The sequence below is a fragment of the Centruroides vittatus genome, unplaced genomic scaffold (assembly GCF_030686945.1).
Source record: "Centruroides vittatus isolate TY-2023 unplaced genomic scaffold, ASM3068694v2 contig_564, whole genome shotgun sequence".
Taxonomy (NCBI): Eukaryota; Metazoa; Arthropoda; class Arachnida; order Scorpiones; family Buthidae; genus Centruroides; species Centruroides vittatus.
The window spans coordinates 852,672-873,573 of record NW_027122335.1 but is presented as its reverse complement, the minus strand read 5'-3'; the positions used below and the strand labels follow the sequence as shown (position 1 = coordinate 873,573).

The following is a 20,902-nucleotide window of genomic DNA, read 5'->3' as shown; positions in this document are numbered from 1 at the left end:
TTTACTAATATATGGGCTTTTACAGACAGTAATATAATATATATATAGATATATATCTGATACACATCCTAAAGTCTGATGTATTACTACTAATCCAAGTGATCACTGTAATTAACTGGGTCAGTCTGGAAGGAAAGAATTGGCCCAGAGCAGGATTTGAACCTGCAGCTTTCTGGTTGTGGGTTTGAATCCTGCTCTGAGTTGATTCTTTTCTTTCAGGCTGTTCTAAAAATTATTTAATAAATATTAAATTATTATAATTATTAATTTAGATAAGAAATGGCACCTTGACGGTCTACCTCTAATATCAAATTACTTAATATCTAATTATTAATAGTAGCAAAAAATAGCCTGATTACAGCAGTCCTTTGGTTTAGTATTATAATAGATGTACAATGTAACAAATACATGAAAGATCTGTACTTTTAAATAGTCTTTGATCATGATAGCAAAATACATTTTCTACATCCCATGTTGAAAAGTTTTTTCATTGCGTGCGGGTGCTATGTTGAATTTTTGTCAATGTTAAGCTTAACGAAAATTTTTTTAAAAATAATAATCGTGGCTACTGTATTGTTGAAAATTATGTTTTTAATTTGCACAAACAAAATAAATATATTGAAAAATATAAAAACAAAAAATATATTTTGAAAGTTTGTTTTAATATAAAAATTATGTTAAAACGAACAGATATGCATTTTGGACTTAATGCCCTTCTTCAGTCTTAATATTATAGTGACAGCTGGAATAACTAAATTATTAAAACCATGGGTAAATTAAGTAAAACTGCAGAAATAAAACTATTTTTGTTAAATCATATAAAATCATGGTCTAGTATAAATGAATCTGTAAAAATAAATATAATTTTGTTAAAATATGTAAAAAGATTTTTGATTAAAAAGGTAGTAAAACAAAAAACCTTAAAACCAATTAAAACTTGGCTTTAAAATATATATGTATGTGTGTGTGTGTGTGTATGTTTGTGACATTTTATGTTTTTATAAATAAAGTAATTTGGTGTAGTGCCAACTCCAGAGGCAAGTAAATAATGACACTAAATTGAAGATTTGATAGTAAGTGTAAAATCACGAAATTTATTTATATATTTAGACAAAATTGTCTACATATAAACTTTTTTCATGTTTGCCATTTTTTTTATTAAATCACAATTGTCAGCATTATAATTGGTTGAAATTTTGGTAAATTAGTAAATACTGCTTTAATTTTCATTCTGATTTGTTTATTGACCAACAAATTTTTTGCTTTTTTGTACAGATAATTCTTGATGTGTTGTTGGTTTCATAAATTATTTTTAATCTTAAACTTATTGAATTATGTCAGTGTTACTGAGTGAAAAATTTAAATTTATTTCTAGAGTAAAGTTTGTTCATGAATTTCCACATATGCAAATTGTCACTTCAACAAGCAAAGATGATTTTCCTGTTGGATCAGCATTTGAACCTATATACATATATAAAATGTTGAGTGTCATCAAATCTGTCTGTGTGAAGGTAAGATTTCATATATATCAACTTTATTTTATTTACTTTTAAAATAGCTTATATTTACTAAGCATTTTCAAGAATTAGTCTTCTATTCAAATCCTTACACCAGATAGTTGTAAGAATAAGAAATAAAACATGTTTGTATTCCAAAGAAATATAGATATAACATAATTGATAATATAACTTACAGTAAATTAACAAAAAACATTTTAAAAAATTAACAGTTTAAATGTTCTGTTTTTGTTCTAAATATTAATGAAATTTTGGATTGAATGTTAAAAGGGGAGACATAACTGGCCACACCTGGCACTTTTTGGCCTACTTGTGCCACAAAACCTCAAATTCAATAACCTAAAAAGGGAGGCTGAACTACATGACTGCGATGTCTCTAGAACCTTTTGTATTACAGAATTTTCAAGCAAATCTTTCTTTTTAATAGTTACGGCAAAATTTCTTAATAACTGGCATGCATAATAATAACAAATCTGAGAATCTAAATTTGGTTTGTCTTTTTGATATTTTTACTTTTATAAATTTGCTTTACTAGCTCTTCAGCTATACCTATAAAATATACAGTAGAGCGTCGTTTATCCAAAAGCTTTCCAGTTGGACTGTGTCGTGCTGAATCGAATGTTTTTGATATTAGATTAACTTCTAAAGTATAATTTTTAACAATATAATAGCCTTGATTATTATTATAAAAATTTTCGTTAGCTTAAAATCGACGAAAATTCAACATGAAGTGACACGCAATGGAGAAAAATTTCAACATCAGATAGGTTAATATATTTTTTTGTACATAATCTGTTATCCGAACAACCCCAGTCCCCAATTGATTCGGATAAACTACGCTCTACTGTATGACTAATTATGGTGTATTGTTTTCCCCCTCTTCCTCCTCATTTAACATTGATTTCTTTAGCTGTGACTACAGTAACTTTAAAAATATCTTATTTGTTCTCTTCTTGGGAGATTTTTGCCTTCCTTCTAATATACTTTATTAACTTTCAATTTTTTTTCATATATTTCTGATTCTTCTGTGTCTGTTCTGTTCTGTCTTTATCATTTCAAATATTTGCATCTTTTTTTAGAATAGGAATATTAATTTTTTTTAGAAAAGAGTAAAACAAGATGAGAATGTGAAAAGGAAAAATTTCATTTGTCAAATAATAATAATGATAGAATACAACTTTAAGTTTTAATACCTACTAGAAATTATTATTATTATTATTATTCATTTGTACTTTTTGTGGAATATTTTGGTAAATTTGATTATCATTGATGATGATGAATCTTTTGTGTAATAGACTATCTTAATGTAATTTTAATTTTTAAGAGTAAGATTTTATACTAATTAGTTTTATTCTAAATATGTTGAGCATTTTTATTCTATTTGAAGAAATGGCATTTTAGTCAGTATTTACTATTGATTTATCAGTTTGAGTGAATATGTAATTTGATATTAGACTAAAATAGGTGAATAATAGCATTAATGTACTGAAATAGCAGGGCAAAATGCTTAACATTTACTGAAGATTAACATATTTGAGTAATAGGTAATATTTTAGACTAGTTTTATTTCTGATGTATTCAGAATCTTAGATTATATAGATGTAATAAACATTGAGAAATTTTAGGTTGTTATAAATGTATGTGATTAGTAGATTATTATTAGAAAACTATTAATAAATAATGAATTTAATAATAATATATTTGCAAGTTATTATTTCAGTAAAAGTTGTTTTTTTTTTCTTTGGGGTATTATTCAGTTATTAAATATTTTGTTACTACTTGTGCTTTTTGCATTATAAACTGCTATAATTCTGTTACATGTGAATATATTTAATTCACTAGGGTCAGCAGGAAGATGCAGAAGAATTTTTGAGTTGCATATTAAATGGATTACATGAAGAAATGTTGTCTGTAATGAAAAGTTTGCAAAACCATAATACTCATGCCTGTAAGTTAATTTTATTAAAAATTGAACATAAAGTTTTGTTAATAAATATGTTAGTTTTATAATTTTGAAATGTTCATAATTATATTTAATTATTAACTATTTATAAATAAATGTTAAAATCAATTTGCATTTGAAGTTATCACTTTTAACTGAAGAAACTATACTCTTATATATCTTAACTAACACCATTACCAATAAAATGTATTCTAATTTATTGGAAAAAGATTATATGATTATTTAAGTATTTTATTTATGTTGTCATAAATAAATGTTATGATTGACAGTTGATGTTTACTATCTAAAATATGTTATTAAATATATGTTTTCATATTTAATAATTTATATGTTGATAATAGAACATAGAGAAAAATGATTAAAATGTAATTTTGAATGCATTGATCAATTTAATTTAAAATGTAATAATAATAAACATTTTTTACTAATATGATTTTTTATGCTTTTCCTATCATTAGTAATAATTAATTAATAGAATTTTATTATTCAAAAGAAAAGGTAATAAATCTTTTTTTGAAGCAAAAAAAAGCTATAAAAATTAAAAAATAATTCCAATAAATTAGTATTCATTTTGATTTTTAAAATAAAATTTGTTATCATTGCTTGATGTGTGTGTGTGTGTATATATATATATATATATATATATACACACACACACACACACACACACACACACACACACATATATATATATATATATATATATCAGGCTTGGAAAAAAACTTTGAGACCACCTGAGTTTTCAAACAACTCATTAAAATTAATTGATCTCAACACATACCTGAACCTGTTACCAGTGTTGGTGAAATGACAGACAATATCGTTAACATTTTTGAACCTTAATAGTTCTTTCTCAGACGATATGAAAAAAGATAAGCGGCAGAATGCAGAAAATAAAATTGTTGGATAGGACATGCGCAATTGATGTGGGTAGATGGTGATTAACGATCCGTGTCGATGAGGGCCTGCCATGCGACAGACAATTTGAGTTATTGTGGTCTTTAAGAGGTATCAAGTAAACGCCTGGGAGTCTGTTGGGATCGGGGGAATCCTTCCTCTTCCAGAGTATGTCCAAGATGGTAGGACATCATCTTATGCGATCTTAATGCGGCATTTGTTGGCGATCTCCTTATATAGCAAGGCAATGTACAGATTATACATGATGGGGATCCGTATTTCATCAACTTCCAGAGGGTTATCGTCACTGGAGCAGATGGAAGACCTGTGTACGAAGCAGTGATAACGATTAATTAATCTATCAATTATCTTATGGTACCTGTGGATGGTTGCTAGGTGTTTAACTCTTTCTTGTCTGTTTGCTATGCCCCTCTGTTTACGTTTATTTTGTAAAATGGCCGAGGGCAATATAGGTCAGTCAGGCAATATTATTTTAAAAATTCACCAAAAATGAAATTATTGTTATATTCATATGAAAAAAACCATGTACTGTACATTTAGTAATATCTTTAGTTTTAAATACGATATTTTTCAATACATTTTATTGGAAAAATTTATAAGAAAAGATATTATATATATCAGAACTGACATTTAAATTTGATAATTTGTAACTTTTTGTCAAAATTAACATTGTCTAGTTACCTAGTTTTTTGCTGGCACTGAGCCAGAAATATGTAGAATATTGTTTTGTATAATTCGATATAACACTTATGCATGTACGTTTATTCATTGCGAAATTATTGTGCATTATATCAAACATTTGTTTGAAATCAAAACTATTCTGCTATCAACTAATATACTTTATTCACTTCATATCGAACAAGATTATATATTTTTGTAATAAACATATGATTACCAGTAGCAATACATGTAAGATTTGCTGATATTTTTGATTAAAATAAAAAATATATAAAATATCAGAACTGAAGATCACAACTTGAATATTTATAACACGTTGACATATTATAGCTGAATAAACTTATTATAGCATGAATGAACTTATTATAGTAATATTATTACATGAATATACTAAAAAGTGAAATAAAAATTTATCAGGAAATGAAAAATTAAAAAAAAAAGCATAATTAAAATTTTTTATGTCAACAAAACACCACCTGGACAAAAATATGTGAAACAGACAATAAACAAGACACTGCTGTCAAGTGCTGACATCTGTTGTCGATAAATTTTATAAAAATCGATTTTTAACAGGGTATCGATGAATTGGTACCCTGGACTATTTGCTTAACAATTAGGGGTATGACAGATCGATATCCCGGTCAAGAAAGAATTAATGTGTGCTAATTTGGTGGCTAGAGCAACTGGCGTGGACGAATGAGAAAACGCCCTCCTGATTAATGTGTTGAATGTGGTGGTCTTGTACTGGAATTGGTCACATTACCCAACCGGGATGTAAAGGAGGCTGCACCTAGTTTACGGTAGACTTAGGTGTGGACAGTCGACCTTTCAATTTTGATGTTTAGATCCAAGAAGTGGACCTCAGTATTGTTAGCCTGTTTGATTTCTACAGTTAAGCCATAGGGGTTGTCATTAACCGATTCCACAAATGCCATCACATCCGGTAAATTTTTCCATAGGATGATGATGTCGTCTATGTATCTTTTATATAAAATGATGTTAGGAAGATACTGCGGGAGGACCTTGTGGACATAGTTGAGAGTTTTATTTAATTATCAATGATAGTGTAGATCAATTAAAAATATTAATTATATAATGATAACCCTGCAAAAGTGAAAAATGGTAAATCATTATAAAATTCAGTAGGAAGGATAATTGATGAAAATAATTTATCATATCATTCTATAGAATAAAGTATGCCTGTTCAATTTTTACATATCAGCAGGAGTACAGAATATTTTTGGGAACCAAACTTTCTTTGCAGTAAGCAGGTTTTCAGAACTTTTGACTGATTTTTCATTGTCTTTTTGAAAATACAGTCATATTTTTTTTATTTTATGATTTTAAAACAGTATCGAAATATCTATGAAAAATAAAGGAAAATATGTTTATAAAGTAATGATAAAATTTTTATATAACTATTTGAGACAATATGGGAAAAGTTTAGATGCATTTCATTAATTTGAAAATTTTTCTTACAGGAAATGATGAATATTTCATTTTAATTTGAGCTGACACAAAATTTACTTATTAAATAGTGTCAAAAAGAGTTTCAAAATAAAAATGGATTTGCTTTGTCTGCTCTTTTAAAGCTCCATTTTTGTTTGTTTTTTATAAAAATATAAATGGTGATTCAGTTTACTCTTGCATATAGTATAAGCTACATTTGTATATTCCAGCAAACACACATTATCTGCAAATATAATACATTTAATTAATTATTTAGTTAATTTATTATTAAAAGTAAGTTTCTTTACATTGTAATTAAATTACTATTGATAAATAATAATCTGGAATAATCAATCAATCAATCCTTTATTATACTAAGGAAAAAATCCTTGTTACAGGGGGTTATTTAAACATAAAAGAAACTCGTAATATCTAATTGTACATTATATGGTAGTTTTGTTATTACACATAAATTGAATAAAAAGATAAATATAATTATACACATAAAAGGTTATTGTTGATTGTCGTTCTCTGAGACATGATTATTAGCATCGTTGTTAAGTATATCGGTAATTTGGGTAAAAAAAATTATTTAGTTTGTACATTTCATTCTTTGATAGATCTCCAATTCTTGTTTTATAATTTAAGTTTTGATTCATGCCAAGTATTTCTATTATTTGATATTTTTGACGATAATTGTTAATAACTGTACAGTCTTTCAGTAGATAAGTAATAGAAAAATTGTTTGATTTGCACCAATAGCAGTTTTGATTGGAAAAGTTTATATATGTATTATTAACCAGTAAGGAATATTTATTAAGCAGGAGTTGTAAGCATAATCGTTTAATATTCATATTTATATCAGCTGTAATAAATCTGGAATCAAAAGGAATTTTTAAAATCTCAGAATACCAGTGATGATAGGTTGATTTCAGTATTGATTCTTGATCCTGAATTATTGAATGCGATATGGCCGAATCCATCAGTAGTGTGTAACCGTTTTTCCAATTTATGTCAGATTCATCTAGTAAGGCACTTGAAATTCCAAACAGATTAAGTGTGTTGTTAAATTTGTATTGCCAAGTATCTTTGATAGGGTTTAAGACATTTGTTTGATACATTTGTTGGTGTAAAAATTTTATATTTTCGTCATCTGTATTTATAAGTCGGTAGTAAAATCTTATTAACCTCTTTAAAAACCAAGGAAATATTTGAATTCTATTAGTTTCTGCTCTGATAGAATAACCTGGCACCGTTCTCTCAAGTTTGAATATTTTACGTAAATAATTAATGTGGAATTTTTCGAACTTATAAAAGTGATCAAGAGCCCACACCGGGCTGATATTCTGGAAGAAAAGAATCGGCCTGGAACAAGACTTGAACCTGCAACTCCCACTTACCATGCAGATGTGCTTTTCTTCCAGAATGTTGTAAATTATTTATAAATAGTAATTGAATTATAATTATTAAATTTAATAAGATGTGGTACCTAATGCCTGTCTCTAGTGACAGATTTCTTTATATTATTTAATCATTTAGTATTCATTTAATTTGTCCAGTCAAAGAAGTGTAAGGTCTTACTATGCTTCAATCAGAACCATGCTCATTCACGTGCAACTTTTCTTTGTGCGTATGATGTACTTCTTGCATTGTGTTTAATTAATATTTATTTGTAGTTCATGGTACAGAGCATTGTCATTTAGTGAAGTTATAAAGATAAATGCAAAAGTATTTGATACCAAGATGTAATTTTTAATTGATGAAACTAAATATGAATTATAAAAGCATGAATCTAAAGCTATTTTGCTGGAATTGAAGAAATCATGTATTAATACCCAAAAATACAAATATGGATATACAGATGAATGGCCATGTCTTACAGAATTGAGTAAATATGCATGTCATGAATTTTGCACTGTTTATTCACATGATTTCTCAGTATCTCACGGGTCTCATACTTGTGAGATACTGAAAAACCATGTGAATAGTACATATTAGCAACATACAGCTTCAAAAATTCATTCAGTCCATAGTAAGATAAAATTATCAACTAAATTTCATTGATCAATTCTTATTAGATATGTACTATTTTTTACAGAAAAGTTCAGAGAGGCAAACAGTTTTAAATTGTGTCAGGCACATTTTGTTGAAAAGTCTCATAAAATTTTGAAATTTATATCTATGCAATGGCTTCCTTTGCTTACATGGCCTTGGTTGCAAGAGTTGAAACAATATAATCTAACAAAGAAATTTTTCTATAATTGAGTGAATTTGAAATTTTTTAAAATTAAAGGCAGAATTTCATAACTCAGTCATAAAACTTTATCTTTTGCTTACTAGCCTAAATATTTTCATGCAACAAGAAAATCTTTTAATCTAGGCAGATAAATGCTCTCTTTGCAAATTTAATTGTTCGATTTATTAATTAATCCTGTTAATCAAGAGATACCTGTACTGTTTTTTTTTTAAATTTTAATATAAACAGTAGACTTTCATTTTAACAGATTGCTCAGGCTGCTGAAAATAGTAATAATACAATAAATTTATATGAAACATCAATTAGTCTAGGTATTTTTTTTTTTTTTCTGGAGTTTTGGTTATTTTGTCTTATACATTGTTATCCAGTTTCTGCATTGTTTAAATATTTTCTATAGGTCTTTATTGGTGATTATTTGCTAGAAACGTTATGACAAAAACTAATCAACTATTTTATTATTATGATAAAAACATTGGTAACAATAAACATATAATTTTGAAAACTTAATTTTTAACCAACATAAGCAATAATGTTAATGTTTTGTTCTTTGATTCAATAAAAATGAGCTCCATAGATCTGCCACTTTGTTCTCTACAATGGGAATCAAGCCTAAATATTTTAATGTAAATTAAGTCATTAGCTTTACATTTCTTACTGGTTTATAATAATAATCCAGATACTTTTTGAACAATTTTTATATTGAATGAAGTGAAAAATATTTTTTATTTGAGAACTGAGTTATACAAACTGAAAAAGTATAACTATAATAAGCACACCTTGCTTGCTTTTCCAACAGACTGCTAAATGTGTTACAAATGTTTTTGGCTTTTTTGAGAATCCTGTTTCAGGCTGTTCTTTTGTATAAACTTTGTTGTAGTTTTGAAAATTTGAAAAAATTGTATATTTGATGTATAATACAATATAACTGTATTTTACCCAACAATACTAATTCAGCCTGTGACAACATGGAATAATATAATGTCAAGAAAATAAAAAATTTATATATATAAGTGGTTTCATAAATGGTACTTCCTTTCATTGATATTCCTCATTCATATTGCATTCTAATGTCAAGCCGCCATGCTCTGTCAGGTTGTGAGTTATTATATTGCATTACTTATAAAATAATATTTCAAAAGCCAGTGGTATTTCAAATGAGGACTGTAAAGTGTGCAGAAATTAAAATTTAAGAATTATTTGTTTATAAAATTTTGAAGATATCTTTTATTTTCAAATTCAATATCATCATTAATTATTTTTAAGAAATGATTTATTTTGCAAATAATCCACCATTTGTTCCTTGTTGATATGCAAATTAGTATACAGTCAAACCTGTTTTTATGCGGTGGATAGGGACCGCATTAAAAAAATCACACGAAACTTCACGAGTGGCTATAAAAAATAGTTTTCGCAACACAATTAAAAAATATTTTTTTATGCAGCCAATAGGGACTGCATAGAAAAAGTCTCACATAGAAAATAACTCAAAACCGTACGAAATAGAATTTATTGACAACAGATGTCAGAACTTGACTGCATCGTCTGGTCTATCGTCTGTTTTACATATTTTTGTCCAGGTGGTGTTTTGTTGACTTAAAAAAATAAATTATTTCATTTTTCGCATATTCATGCAATAATATTGCTGTAATAAGTGCATTTATGCTGTAATAAGTTTATTTAGCTATAATAAGTCAACATGAGACATGACAAATCGCACGAGACTAGTCGCCAACTATACTGCACAAATAAAAAATCGCACGAAAAAAGACCGCATAAAAACAGGTTTGACTGTATTGGTTCAGCATTTCAAGTTAGATGTAATTTTGAGAAAATAATATTTTGTTCACTATTTTCAACTTGTATAAAAGAGAAGAAGATTTTGTTCTTATTCCTTGGAGAATATGAGCAAAAATAAAAAGTATGTAATTACAGTAGAGAGTCGAAAATCGGAGTCAATTGGGGACTGTGGTTGTTCGAATTAGTCATTTGTTCCGATTACCCATTATGTACGAAAAAATATATTAACCTGTCCGATGTTCAAATTTTTCTCCATTGCGTGTCGCTTCGTGTTGAATTTTTCGTCCGATTGCATGTCGCTTCGTGTAGAATTTTTATCCGATGCGTGTCGCTTCGAGGCTATTGTATCGTTAAAAATTATTTCTTTATTTTGTACAAACAAAATAAATATATTGAAGAATATAAAAACGTGAAAATTATACTTTAGAAGTAAATCTAGTATCAAAAATGTTCGATTCAGCACGACACAGTCCGACTGAAAATTGTTCCGATTAACGACTCTCTACTGTAAATATGTAGGATGGTCACCATGGTTAATTTTGAAATATATTTAAATTTTGATTTTTTTAGTGTTTTTTAACAAGAAAATACTTAATTGTTAGATTTTAGAAAATTTATTTTTGTTATTTTAAAATAAAATTGTATTTTTGAATGGCATGCTTTCTTGAATCTATGAAAATATGAGAACATTTCAAATTTTAAGATTTTAGATATAAATTTTGCTTTCAACTGTGTAAGTTAAAAAACTCTATAAAAGTCAATTAGCCAATGATAATTTTGATAGTTATAAAATTGTTTAAGTTATATGTATTTAAATTAAAAGTATGAATATTTTTAGGTAATGGTAACATAACTATTAATGGCCATTTGGATGAAAATGAGGAAGAAGCTTGGCAGTTGATAGGACCTAAGAATAAAAGCATGGTTACAAGAACAGTAAGTAAAGTTATTTGTAATTTTCTTTATCTTTTAAACACTTCAAATTTTTTTTTAATAACTACCAGTTCTTATGTTATTTCTTGTTGATATGCAAATTTCTGGAACAGAAAGTGAACCAGAATCCAAATTTTTGAATTAAATTTTAATTTTTTGTTGTTAAATTTTCTGAATTAATTTTTGTTTTATAAAATTTCCATGTTTTTGGTTGTTTAGTGTAAATTAGTAAGAAAAACATACATTTGATATCTATTTAAAATAATCAGATAATTTAATTTTGCCTTTCTTCAAAATAAATAAAAAAGATTTTGTTTTAAGTAATTTTTCTTACACGTTAATGTATTTGAATATTTCTTTGTAATATTATTCTATGGGAATGTTTCCTAACAAAGAGCTATGTCAAGATCTTTAAAATAACTTTTAAAATAAACATTATTTTCATAATTGAAATTTATTCATTTTTACAATATAGATTATAAACTTTTTGTATTAAGTTTATTTAATTTTTTCAAATGGGTAAGCCCTCAAAATTTCCCATGTGAATGGCCTTGCCCAACAGTAAACACAAATTATCTTGACAGCAACTTCTACCTTAAAGTTATGAAGTTGCTGTTACGAAAATTTTCTTTACCGATATCGATCAAGTTAAAAGTTAAATGTTTTTTTAAAAATTTTTCCATTCTATAAGCATTAAAAGGATATTAAGTAAATTAATCTGTTTGCTTTGATGATTATGCACTAAAGTTAATTTTTACATTTATATATTAAGCTAATTTATTAAATACCTATAACTGGTAGCTATTTATTAATAATTATTTTTGTGCTTGTAACCTTAATGAAGATTATTGATTAAACAGTGGTGTTATTACTTCCTTATATTGTTTTTAATAATTTTAATTTATTATATGTGGCAAAAAGTTAAGAGCATTTACCATAGTGTAAATGGTTAATTCATCATAAAACTTCTGAAAATCATTGATGTTATTTGTAATTAAAATTTTTTCAGAAATGTGATTTGTCCTTCATTAAGTTTAACAGGTTTGTTTATAAAATACTAAAATATTGGCAGTTGTTTTAATGTTTTTATACAATACAACAAAAATGAATATTTAGAGAAACACAGATGTTGAAGATTTATGCATGATAAAACACTTATCATAAAATAGAACTGATTGGCTGTTTACATAACTAATTTCAATTATTTTTAAAATCCAAGTAGGTTTTCTGTTATAAAGATTCATAAATTTGTAATTTATTATTTAAATAAATTGCCAGTTCACAAAATGTAATAACACTCTAATTTTTAATTCACTGAGAATTAGAAATGTTTAGAATAAAGGATAATTTGTAGAGAACTTGCACTATATATATATATATATAATCTATTTATTTTAGACTTAAAACAGAGATTTTTTTTCTGTTGTAAAAAACAAATCCTGCAAGTGATGTAGAAATGAATGATGATTTTAGCCATTAGCAAAGTTCTGTGTGAAGTTGAGTTTGCAGCCAATTTGCAAGCTGTTCATGTAAACATCATTCAAAACCTCATTGATTATTATAAAGTACATGTTTTTCTATTGTAAATTACCCAAAGATTTTCAAATAATGAATTATAAAACATAAGCAATTTGTGTAATGCCTCTATTGGATGGCATAAAAAGCCTTTTGACTTTATATCTGCTAATACAATTCTGGAAGTGTGAAGGAGGACTTTGTTGATGATAGTGCCTAAAATTAAGCAAACAACGTAGAGGGAACATTTTCCTGCTATCTATTGTATAATAGTGCAGAATGGTAAACTATAACAAGGACTGAGCAGAAACACAAATATTAAAGTGACAATAACAGAAACAATTCTAGAAAGTCATATAGTTATTATGTTTGAATGTCAATATTAACTGTATAATATGGCAGTTTTATCATCTTTATAATACAGTGGGTGATCGGTTAATGAACATAATCCATTCCAAGACTGTGTTTGTTATCCAAATTGTTCATTAACCGATTATCAATTTACCATAGATTTTTATGGAAATTTGATTAATTCGTTCTGGAGACCCCCAAAAAAATAAAAAATTATACACTTTCTTACTACATTTTTTTATATGTAATAATAAAAATACATATATACACAGTCTTGCATTTTTTTTCTGTTTGTGAGGTTAAAGAATCTGTCCAATGTCGATTGCTTTTCTCTCTAGGATTTTTCAGAAGTAATTAATAGCATTGTCATTGTAGAGAACTTTAAGCCTATTAACCTCAACCTGGTTTGGATGCCATTCTAAGACCGTTGTTCTGACATCCTCCCACTTCTTCAAAAGATGTTTAATAGCAGATATTGGCATTAATCCTGTTTTCCAGAAGAAAACATATCTCGCCGAGTTTGTTGGCATTCTTCTGTTGTCAGATCAGTTTCAGGTTCCATTATGAGCTTTTCAATGTTCTTTATTTCTCAAATGCGATTTTTGTTACTTCTTTATCTGCTTGAGTCTTCTTGATTATACTGTATCTTTCTTACATAAGATTGAACTGCAGCCTATTGTAGGCCTGTTCAAGCCATACTGCCCAGCATCAGAAATCTGCCCACTCTCTACCTTTGCTATTATACTCTCACTTTTTGAAAATAAAAACCAATGCAAAACTTTTTTAGTTTAATAAAGCATTTTATTTGTAAAAATGCTTTATTAAACTAAAAAAAATCGTCATTTCTTAATGTAAACCCATACACCACATGATGACAGTCGACAGAACATGGCGGCGATGAGTCATATGTCGTTACTCTGATATCTAGGTACTCTAGTTTCGTCGTTCCTTCCACTAGTTCTATAGTTCGAAGTTAAGAGGTTAAGCAGATGCAAGCTCAATCATCACATTAATAATTAATACTTAATAAAAAATATCATCACTATTGTTAATTCCTAAAATATATTTTGTCAAACCTTTTATTTTTTGTTTTATTGATCAAATATGATGGATGTGAAAGGGTGGGTCGCGAACATTTTAAAAAAACTAAAAAGGATTGCGATTAAAAAAAGGTTGGAAACCACTGTTCTACAGAAACATGCATGTTACAGGCATATGTCTGTGCGAAAAAGCTGATGGAAACTGTCTATACTGTAAGTACAAAAAGAGACAAATTACATGTGTTCATTAGCACTTCTTTTGACTTCATAATTTGTGCAAAAAACTTGTCCATCGTTGTTTGTTTTGGCACTACATTTTTGCATATTGAATACTACAACTTGATATTAGCAATGTCATCTAGGGCCTGTTTGTTTATGCTAAAACTCATCAGGAAGGTCTTTGCAACTTGGAAAGACTTGATGGCCTTTGTAATTATCATTTGAATGCTTAATTTTTCATTTTTTTAATTTGACTGATGTTTATTATTAAAAACAAATTTATGTAGTAATATTTTTCTTTATTTTTTAAATTCTTTAAATTAGTTAAAAACCATCCTTTAAAATTATAATTAAAGTTTCGGTGTTTTTCTTACATATACACAAACTTGTATGATGTAATCACCTTTTCTTCTAAAATCAGAAAATATTCAGAAAATTTGATAATTTAACATCAACTTTCAACAGATTCCCAAAAGATTGCTATAAAGCAAGTCTGCAAGGCTATTAGATGAAAAAATATTTTTCCTTAAAAAATCCAATCCTGCTGAAAGTTACAAGCATGGTGAATATTTTCTTCAGATAATGTGATAAAAATATCACTTAGGTTTTTTTGAATTACTGAATTAGTAGTCAACTTTTTCTTTTGTGCAAATATTAATATACACTGTTATTACAAACAAATCATTGGGTTTTAGAGTCCTGTAACTTCCAAAATATCAAACTGGGTCATCTACACTAGACATGAAATTAAACTCTCCAAATTTAAAACACACACAGATTTCTTTGCAACATACCAGGTGGCATCATGATGATCATTGCCAAAATAGCAGCTATGTAACAGAAGGCATAGGGATGCACCTCATTTAGTATTGATGAATTTCATGAAGTGCATCAATACCTGGATGCAGAACTCCCATACTACTGGATTGGGAATTGCAGTAAAAATGACTTGTTGTACAGATGCCTCCCAAATCTCAGGTCCTCATACCATGTGATTTTTTTCCCCTTCCTATCAGGGTTTGTAAAAGACATGATTTATGTGTCATTACCCACATCTTTAGCAGACTCTGGGACCTCATTAGCACTACAATTATGACCATCCAGGGAAATATGCTACAATTGGGCAAACTAGACTATCGCTTGGACATGTGTTGCGTTACCAAAGGACATATGTAGTCCTATAACACAAACTTTTTTGTCAGAAATGTAGTTGCTTGAAATTCAATAATTTATCTGTAATAACCCTGTATTATTTTTATATATGTGTAGACTGTCAAAGAAAAGAATGAGTTGGTAACTGTAACTTGCAAATGGTACTATTCAGTGTCAGGGTGGCCATGGTCTTTTTCAGTATATGCACTTTTGGCAGAAATGCACTTGTTGCATCTTCTCTGCCACTCTTAGAACACTTGTGACAAACCCATCTTTTAAAAGTACCTTCAAAATTGCCTCCAATTTTTTTGGTAATGGCCATTTCTGATGGAATGCACTAATCCTGTAATGATTTTTTTAACAATGGAAAAAGAAAAAAGTTTCAAAGGGCTAAGTCTGTACTACAGGGAGAATGTAGCAAGCAGGAAATGTTTTTCACTGAGTGTTCTATTACAAATTGAACACATGGAGTTTGGCATTATTATGGTGCTGTGTCCATCCTCCTGCAGACAGAATAGGCCTTTTTCCTTTATATGCTCTGTAAATATTGCAGAACAGTGATATAATATGCATCTGTGGCAGTCATATGCGGTGGTATGGTATGTTGACAAATCATCCCAGCACTACAAAGAATGCGATGATCATTGTCTTTCCAACAGAAGGCACAATCTTACCTTTTTGGGTTTGAGAGAAGGCGATTTTCATTTGCATGACTTTGTTACTATGACTCTGGACCATAATAATGAATTCAGGATTCATCTCTGGCTATTACGCCTTCCAAGAAAGCATTGTCAAGTTCCTCAAAATTTGTTTTCCATATTTGGCAGACATCAACATACACGAATATCTATTTAGGTGTAATCACCTACCTTGCACAGATGCATGTCATGTGCAAGTGATCATGCAATATTACATTAGCACTACCATGAGACATTCTTACTGCCATTTTACAAATATTGTCACTTGATAATATTCTCATACAATGACAATAGCAGTGTCGATTGCTTTATCAGTAACAACTATCACTGGACAGCTTTGTCCATCATTCTTGTTCCTCGAATGACACACTTCTTGGAACTCTTTAAATCATTCAAATGCTTGTTGCATGTGATAAAACATTTTCATCATATGCCTCCTTCAACATTTTATATACTTTGATAGCTGGTTTCTTAAGGCAGTGACAAAATCTTAATGCAGTATACTGCTCTTCCCTTATCATTGCAATTATGATCAGGGTCAAAATTGGACACTTTTGCAAATCTGAACAGCCAATCAGTAATTGATAGTTTTCATCAAATAAGATAAGAATTTTTTTAAATATAACAGGCATTTTAACAAACATCATTACAGAAGTGATCTCATTCTCTTTTTGTGACAGCTCTTGTGTAATAAGATTAGTTAGTTAATTCTGCTTACATTAAAAGAAACATTATTTAAAAATCAAGCAAAATGAACTGCTCTTATCAAGAAATCTGATTCCAAGAAATTAACATTGGAATTACGCTGTGTATGTTATCAGAAAAATCTTGTTCTAAACCTCTAAGTTAAAATACACGGTGATTCAAAAGTCACAGAAATTTTTAAAAATTAATAACTCAGAAACTATTTACAGTAAGATGATGTGGTTTTCACAGAAATGCTTAGAAAGAAAGAGGATTTTTTTTATGTGTAACAAAAATTTTAGTACCAAAATAGTTACATTTCTTGCCATAGATGGCTCTTGATAAGATTATATAATTTGTATATATAGTTTTTTTAATAAAAACTCATAACAGCTGGTAAAGTTATTCAACTCTTGTTAGTAGCTTTTTTTATTACATTTATTCATGGTTGTTGCTCTTTCTACTGTGTAAGATGTGAAATGGTCATAAATCTTCAACAGATTCTAGTATGGTATTTGTAGAGCTGTGGTTTTGTTTATGGAAATCCATAAAACATACTTTCATTTAACGTTTTAATAAAAATGGATAAAACAGGTTACAATAGACAAATATCTAAACAGATACTGTATAAGCCTAATTCACTGCAATGTAGTGGAACATTGTTAAATAAATATGGATGATTGAAAGAAAAGTATATTATTTTTATTTTTGCCTAAAAAATTTTTAAAATTGGTCCTTTGAAAAACTTGCTCACAGAATTCTACTATATTACATATTTTTAAAATATTCCAGATAACTTAAAAATTTAAATTTTTTTGGTATTCTACAAGCAAACAAGAGCAGATGATCTACTCCCGCTACTTCTTGGACACCTAATTACGAACAAATCAAAACAAGTATAAAGTTTAAACTTAATCATAAATATATAAAAATAATAATAAAAATTTTTGATATTATGTTCATACACTTATGATCGTAAGTTTAATCTTTATATTTGTTTATTGTTAGGTTACAGCAATAGGTAAATTATGTCATTGTTTAGAATATGGGAGAAAAAATATTTAAGTTAATCCTTTCTTGAGTATTTTTTGGAATGTGTATATTAACCTTATGTACAGGGCAATCACAGAATGTGTGTTCAGTGCAGTCTTGTGGAGTTGGATATTTTTAGGCAGAGTTGGTAAAATTCTTTTGATTCTGGCAACTCCAACCTAGAATTGTACTATTGGTAAAATTTGAAGTAAGAAAAATACTTTTTGATTAAATAATATCTAAAGAAATTTCTTAGTAAATGGATGCTTCAATAAATTTAGATATTGAAATGATATTAACCCATGAAGGCTATTTCATAACAAAATGTTATGTATATCTCGTTACATAGCTCTAAACTTTCAGAAAATCGCTTTTATTAATTAAGGCTCACCAATGGCTTAGAAGATAAATTCACTGAACACTTGTAGTTAGTTGTGGGATTGCACCTGGAAAGTAAGCACTTATGGAATTGCTTCAGAGCACCAAGTTTATATTTACCAAAGAGAAGCTCCCAAGAAAAAATTTGACTTTCATTTTAAGTGGCATAATTTTTACTCAGTGCAATATCTTTTTACATCTCAGATGTGTCTCTTTGGATGTCATTTTTTTATTAATTAATTTTTTGTCTTATTGGTTTTGAGTTATTTATGACTATTTGTTATAGCATTAATAACATTTGGTCTTAAAACAGTCAACAGAAAAACAGTGAAAAAAGTAAAACCAAGATCACAATCTAACTTAAATAAACTAAAAGAGAAAGAGAAAACTACAAAATGTAATTAAGTAAGCTTATTATTTACTGGTTTAAGTTTAGTCAACCTCACCAGGTGACTATTTCCATTGTAGCCAGAGCAAGGGAAACTATTTTACAGACCAATTTATTATATTATTCATCAAATTGTTAAATCAGTTTTTCATAATTAGCTAATAAAGGAGGCTATTAAGATGTAGTGTGTTTCTTTATGTACTTGAAAGTTTTTCCAAGTAAATTCATTATATCCATTTTATGATTCTCACTGTCAATTTTGGTATGACTTTTTATCCAGAACTTTTAGGTAAAAATAATTGGATACCCAGTGGTATCTTTATAATAAAAGAAATTGCAATGCAACGTTTTAAAGGGGTAAGGTCAGAGTCCGGGTTTTGTTTACTGACTCCACTGCAGCTCTTTGTAGAAAGAACTATAAGTCAAATCTCAACCAAATCTGGTGTACATACTGTCTGAATATATAATTTCAATTTTCAGGAAAAATTTTACTTTAAAATTCAGATCTCAGGCAAACTTTGGTGCTAATTTTTCTTTAATGTTCATGTTACATACATTTTCTAATGAATTTTAAGTATGAAAGGAATTGCAAAATATTCTTTACAATTCTTTTATAGATGAACTGTTCCATCATGACTGTTCCTGTTTCATGCCACTCTTTACTTTTTTTTTTTTTTTTTTATATTCTTTTTTTTTTTTTTTTTTTTTATATTCTGTATTCGGTCAGTGACATGTTCTATTATTGATGCTAGATACAATTATATGCTCAAACTTTATCATTCCAGCACTACAGCAGAAAAATTGTCTGAACACCATAATCTTTATCAAGAAGATTGTGGTGTTCAGACAGTTTTTCTGCTGAAGTGATTGTCATTGCAGTTTCCACATCTGTAATTGAAATAAAATTATTGCACATTGTTTCTTAACCTCAAAATTCATTACAATGTATACATACATTTCAGAGCAGAACCAAATTTTGCTCTAATGGCTGAATTTTAAATATAAGTTTTAATCTGAAATTTAATAAATATTTACAGGCTAGTATTTCTCAGTCTCCAATATCAGATATATTTGGTGGAAAAATAAGATCCATTTTAACAGCTGGAAATGAACATTCTGCATTTATTCAACCATTCTTTACATTACAATTGGATATTCAAGTAAGTTATCTTTATACTTTTACCAAATTTATTTTCACCTGTCATAGAGATATACTCAAGCATATTCAGTTTAACAGAAATTCAAGGAATTCTCTGTCTAGTTTACAAACTTAAATGTAATTTTCTTCATTTAAATGCCTATTTATTTATAATATGCATTTTTTTCTTTTTTTTTATGGATTTGCATGTTATGATGATGTAATGCTTGTGTTAGGCTCAAAGACCGAAAACACACATTGAGTGAAAAAATTACCACAATACATTGTGGCTGGATCTGAAAAGTTGGAGCACATTGTGGTATATTTTTTCCACTGGATGAACATTTTAGGTCTTTAAGCCTAACAATTTAAATATTTTAGTAGCAGTAACAATTTATTATTTTTTTTTTTATTTAGACCTTGAATCAAAATGACCATTTACAGGTATTCTTAGTACAACATGGTACTTCTACAACACTTTCACTCTAATATAGTTTTGGAAATACTTTGTCCAAAATTTCACAATTTTTAAGTGTACACTTTGTTATTCAATATTTTTTTTATTCAAGTAATCATGCATGTTGTTTCAAATTTACTCATGAATTTTAGAATATTGAAATTTTCAAATTATTTTGTGCTTTTCATTTTCATGCACTTTAATAAAAACTGATAGTGCAAGGAAAGAAAAAAATTGCACTAACTTTCATATTAGCCAGGTGTCATTGTCATTACTTTCAGACTTTAGCCCTTAAGACTGTCGCTGTGTTTTCTTTTTTATAGATTAATCTTCATATT

At 28.0% G+C, this 20,902-nt stretch overlaps 1 protein-coding gene across 1 annotated transcript in view; it reads left to right on the top strand.

The window, feature by feature from the left end:
- Usp10 (ubiquitin specific protease 10) overlaps positions 1 to 20,902 on the top strand; it is a 102,165-nt gene that overhangs the window by 54,285 nt on the left and 26,978 nt on the right. Inside the window, exons 7-10 of the mRNA XM_067274795.1 lie at positions 1,376 to 1,511; positions 3,360 to 3,465; positions 11,418 to 11,515; positions 20,007 to 20,129. Coding sequence (XP_067130896.1) covers positions 1,376 to 1,511; positions 3,360 to 3,465; positions 11,418 to 11,515; positions 20,007 to 20,129 — 463 coding nt within the window. The remainder of the gene's footprint in view (positions 1 to 1,375; positions 1,512 to 3,359; positions 3,466 to 11,417; positions 11,516 to 20,006; positions 20,130 to 20,902) is intronic.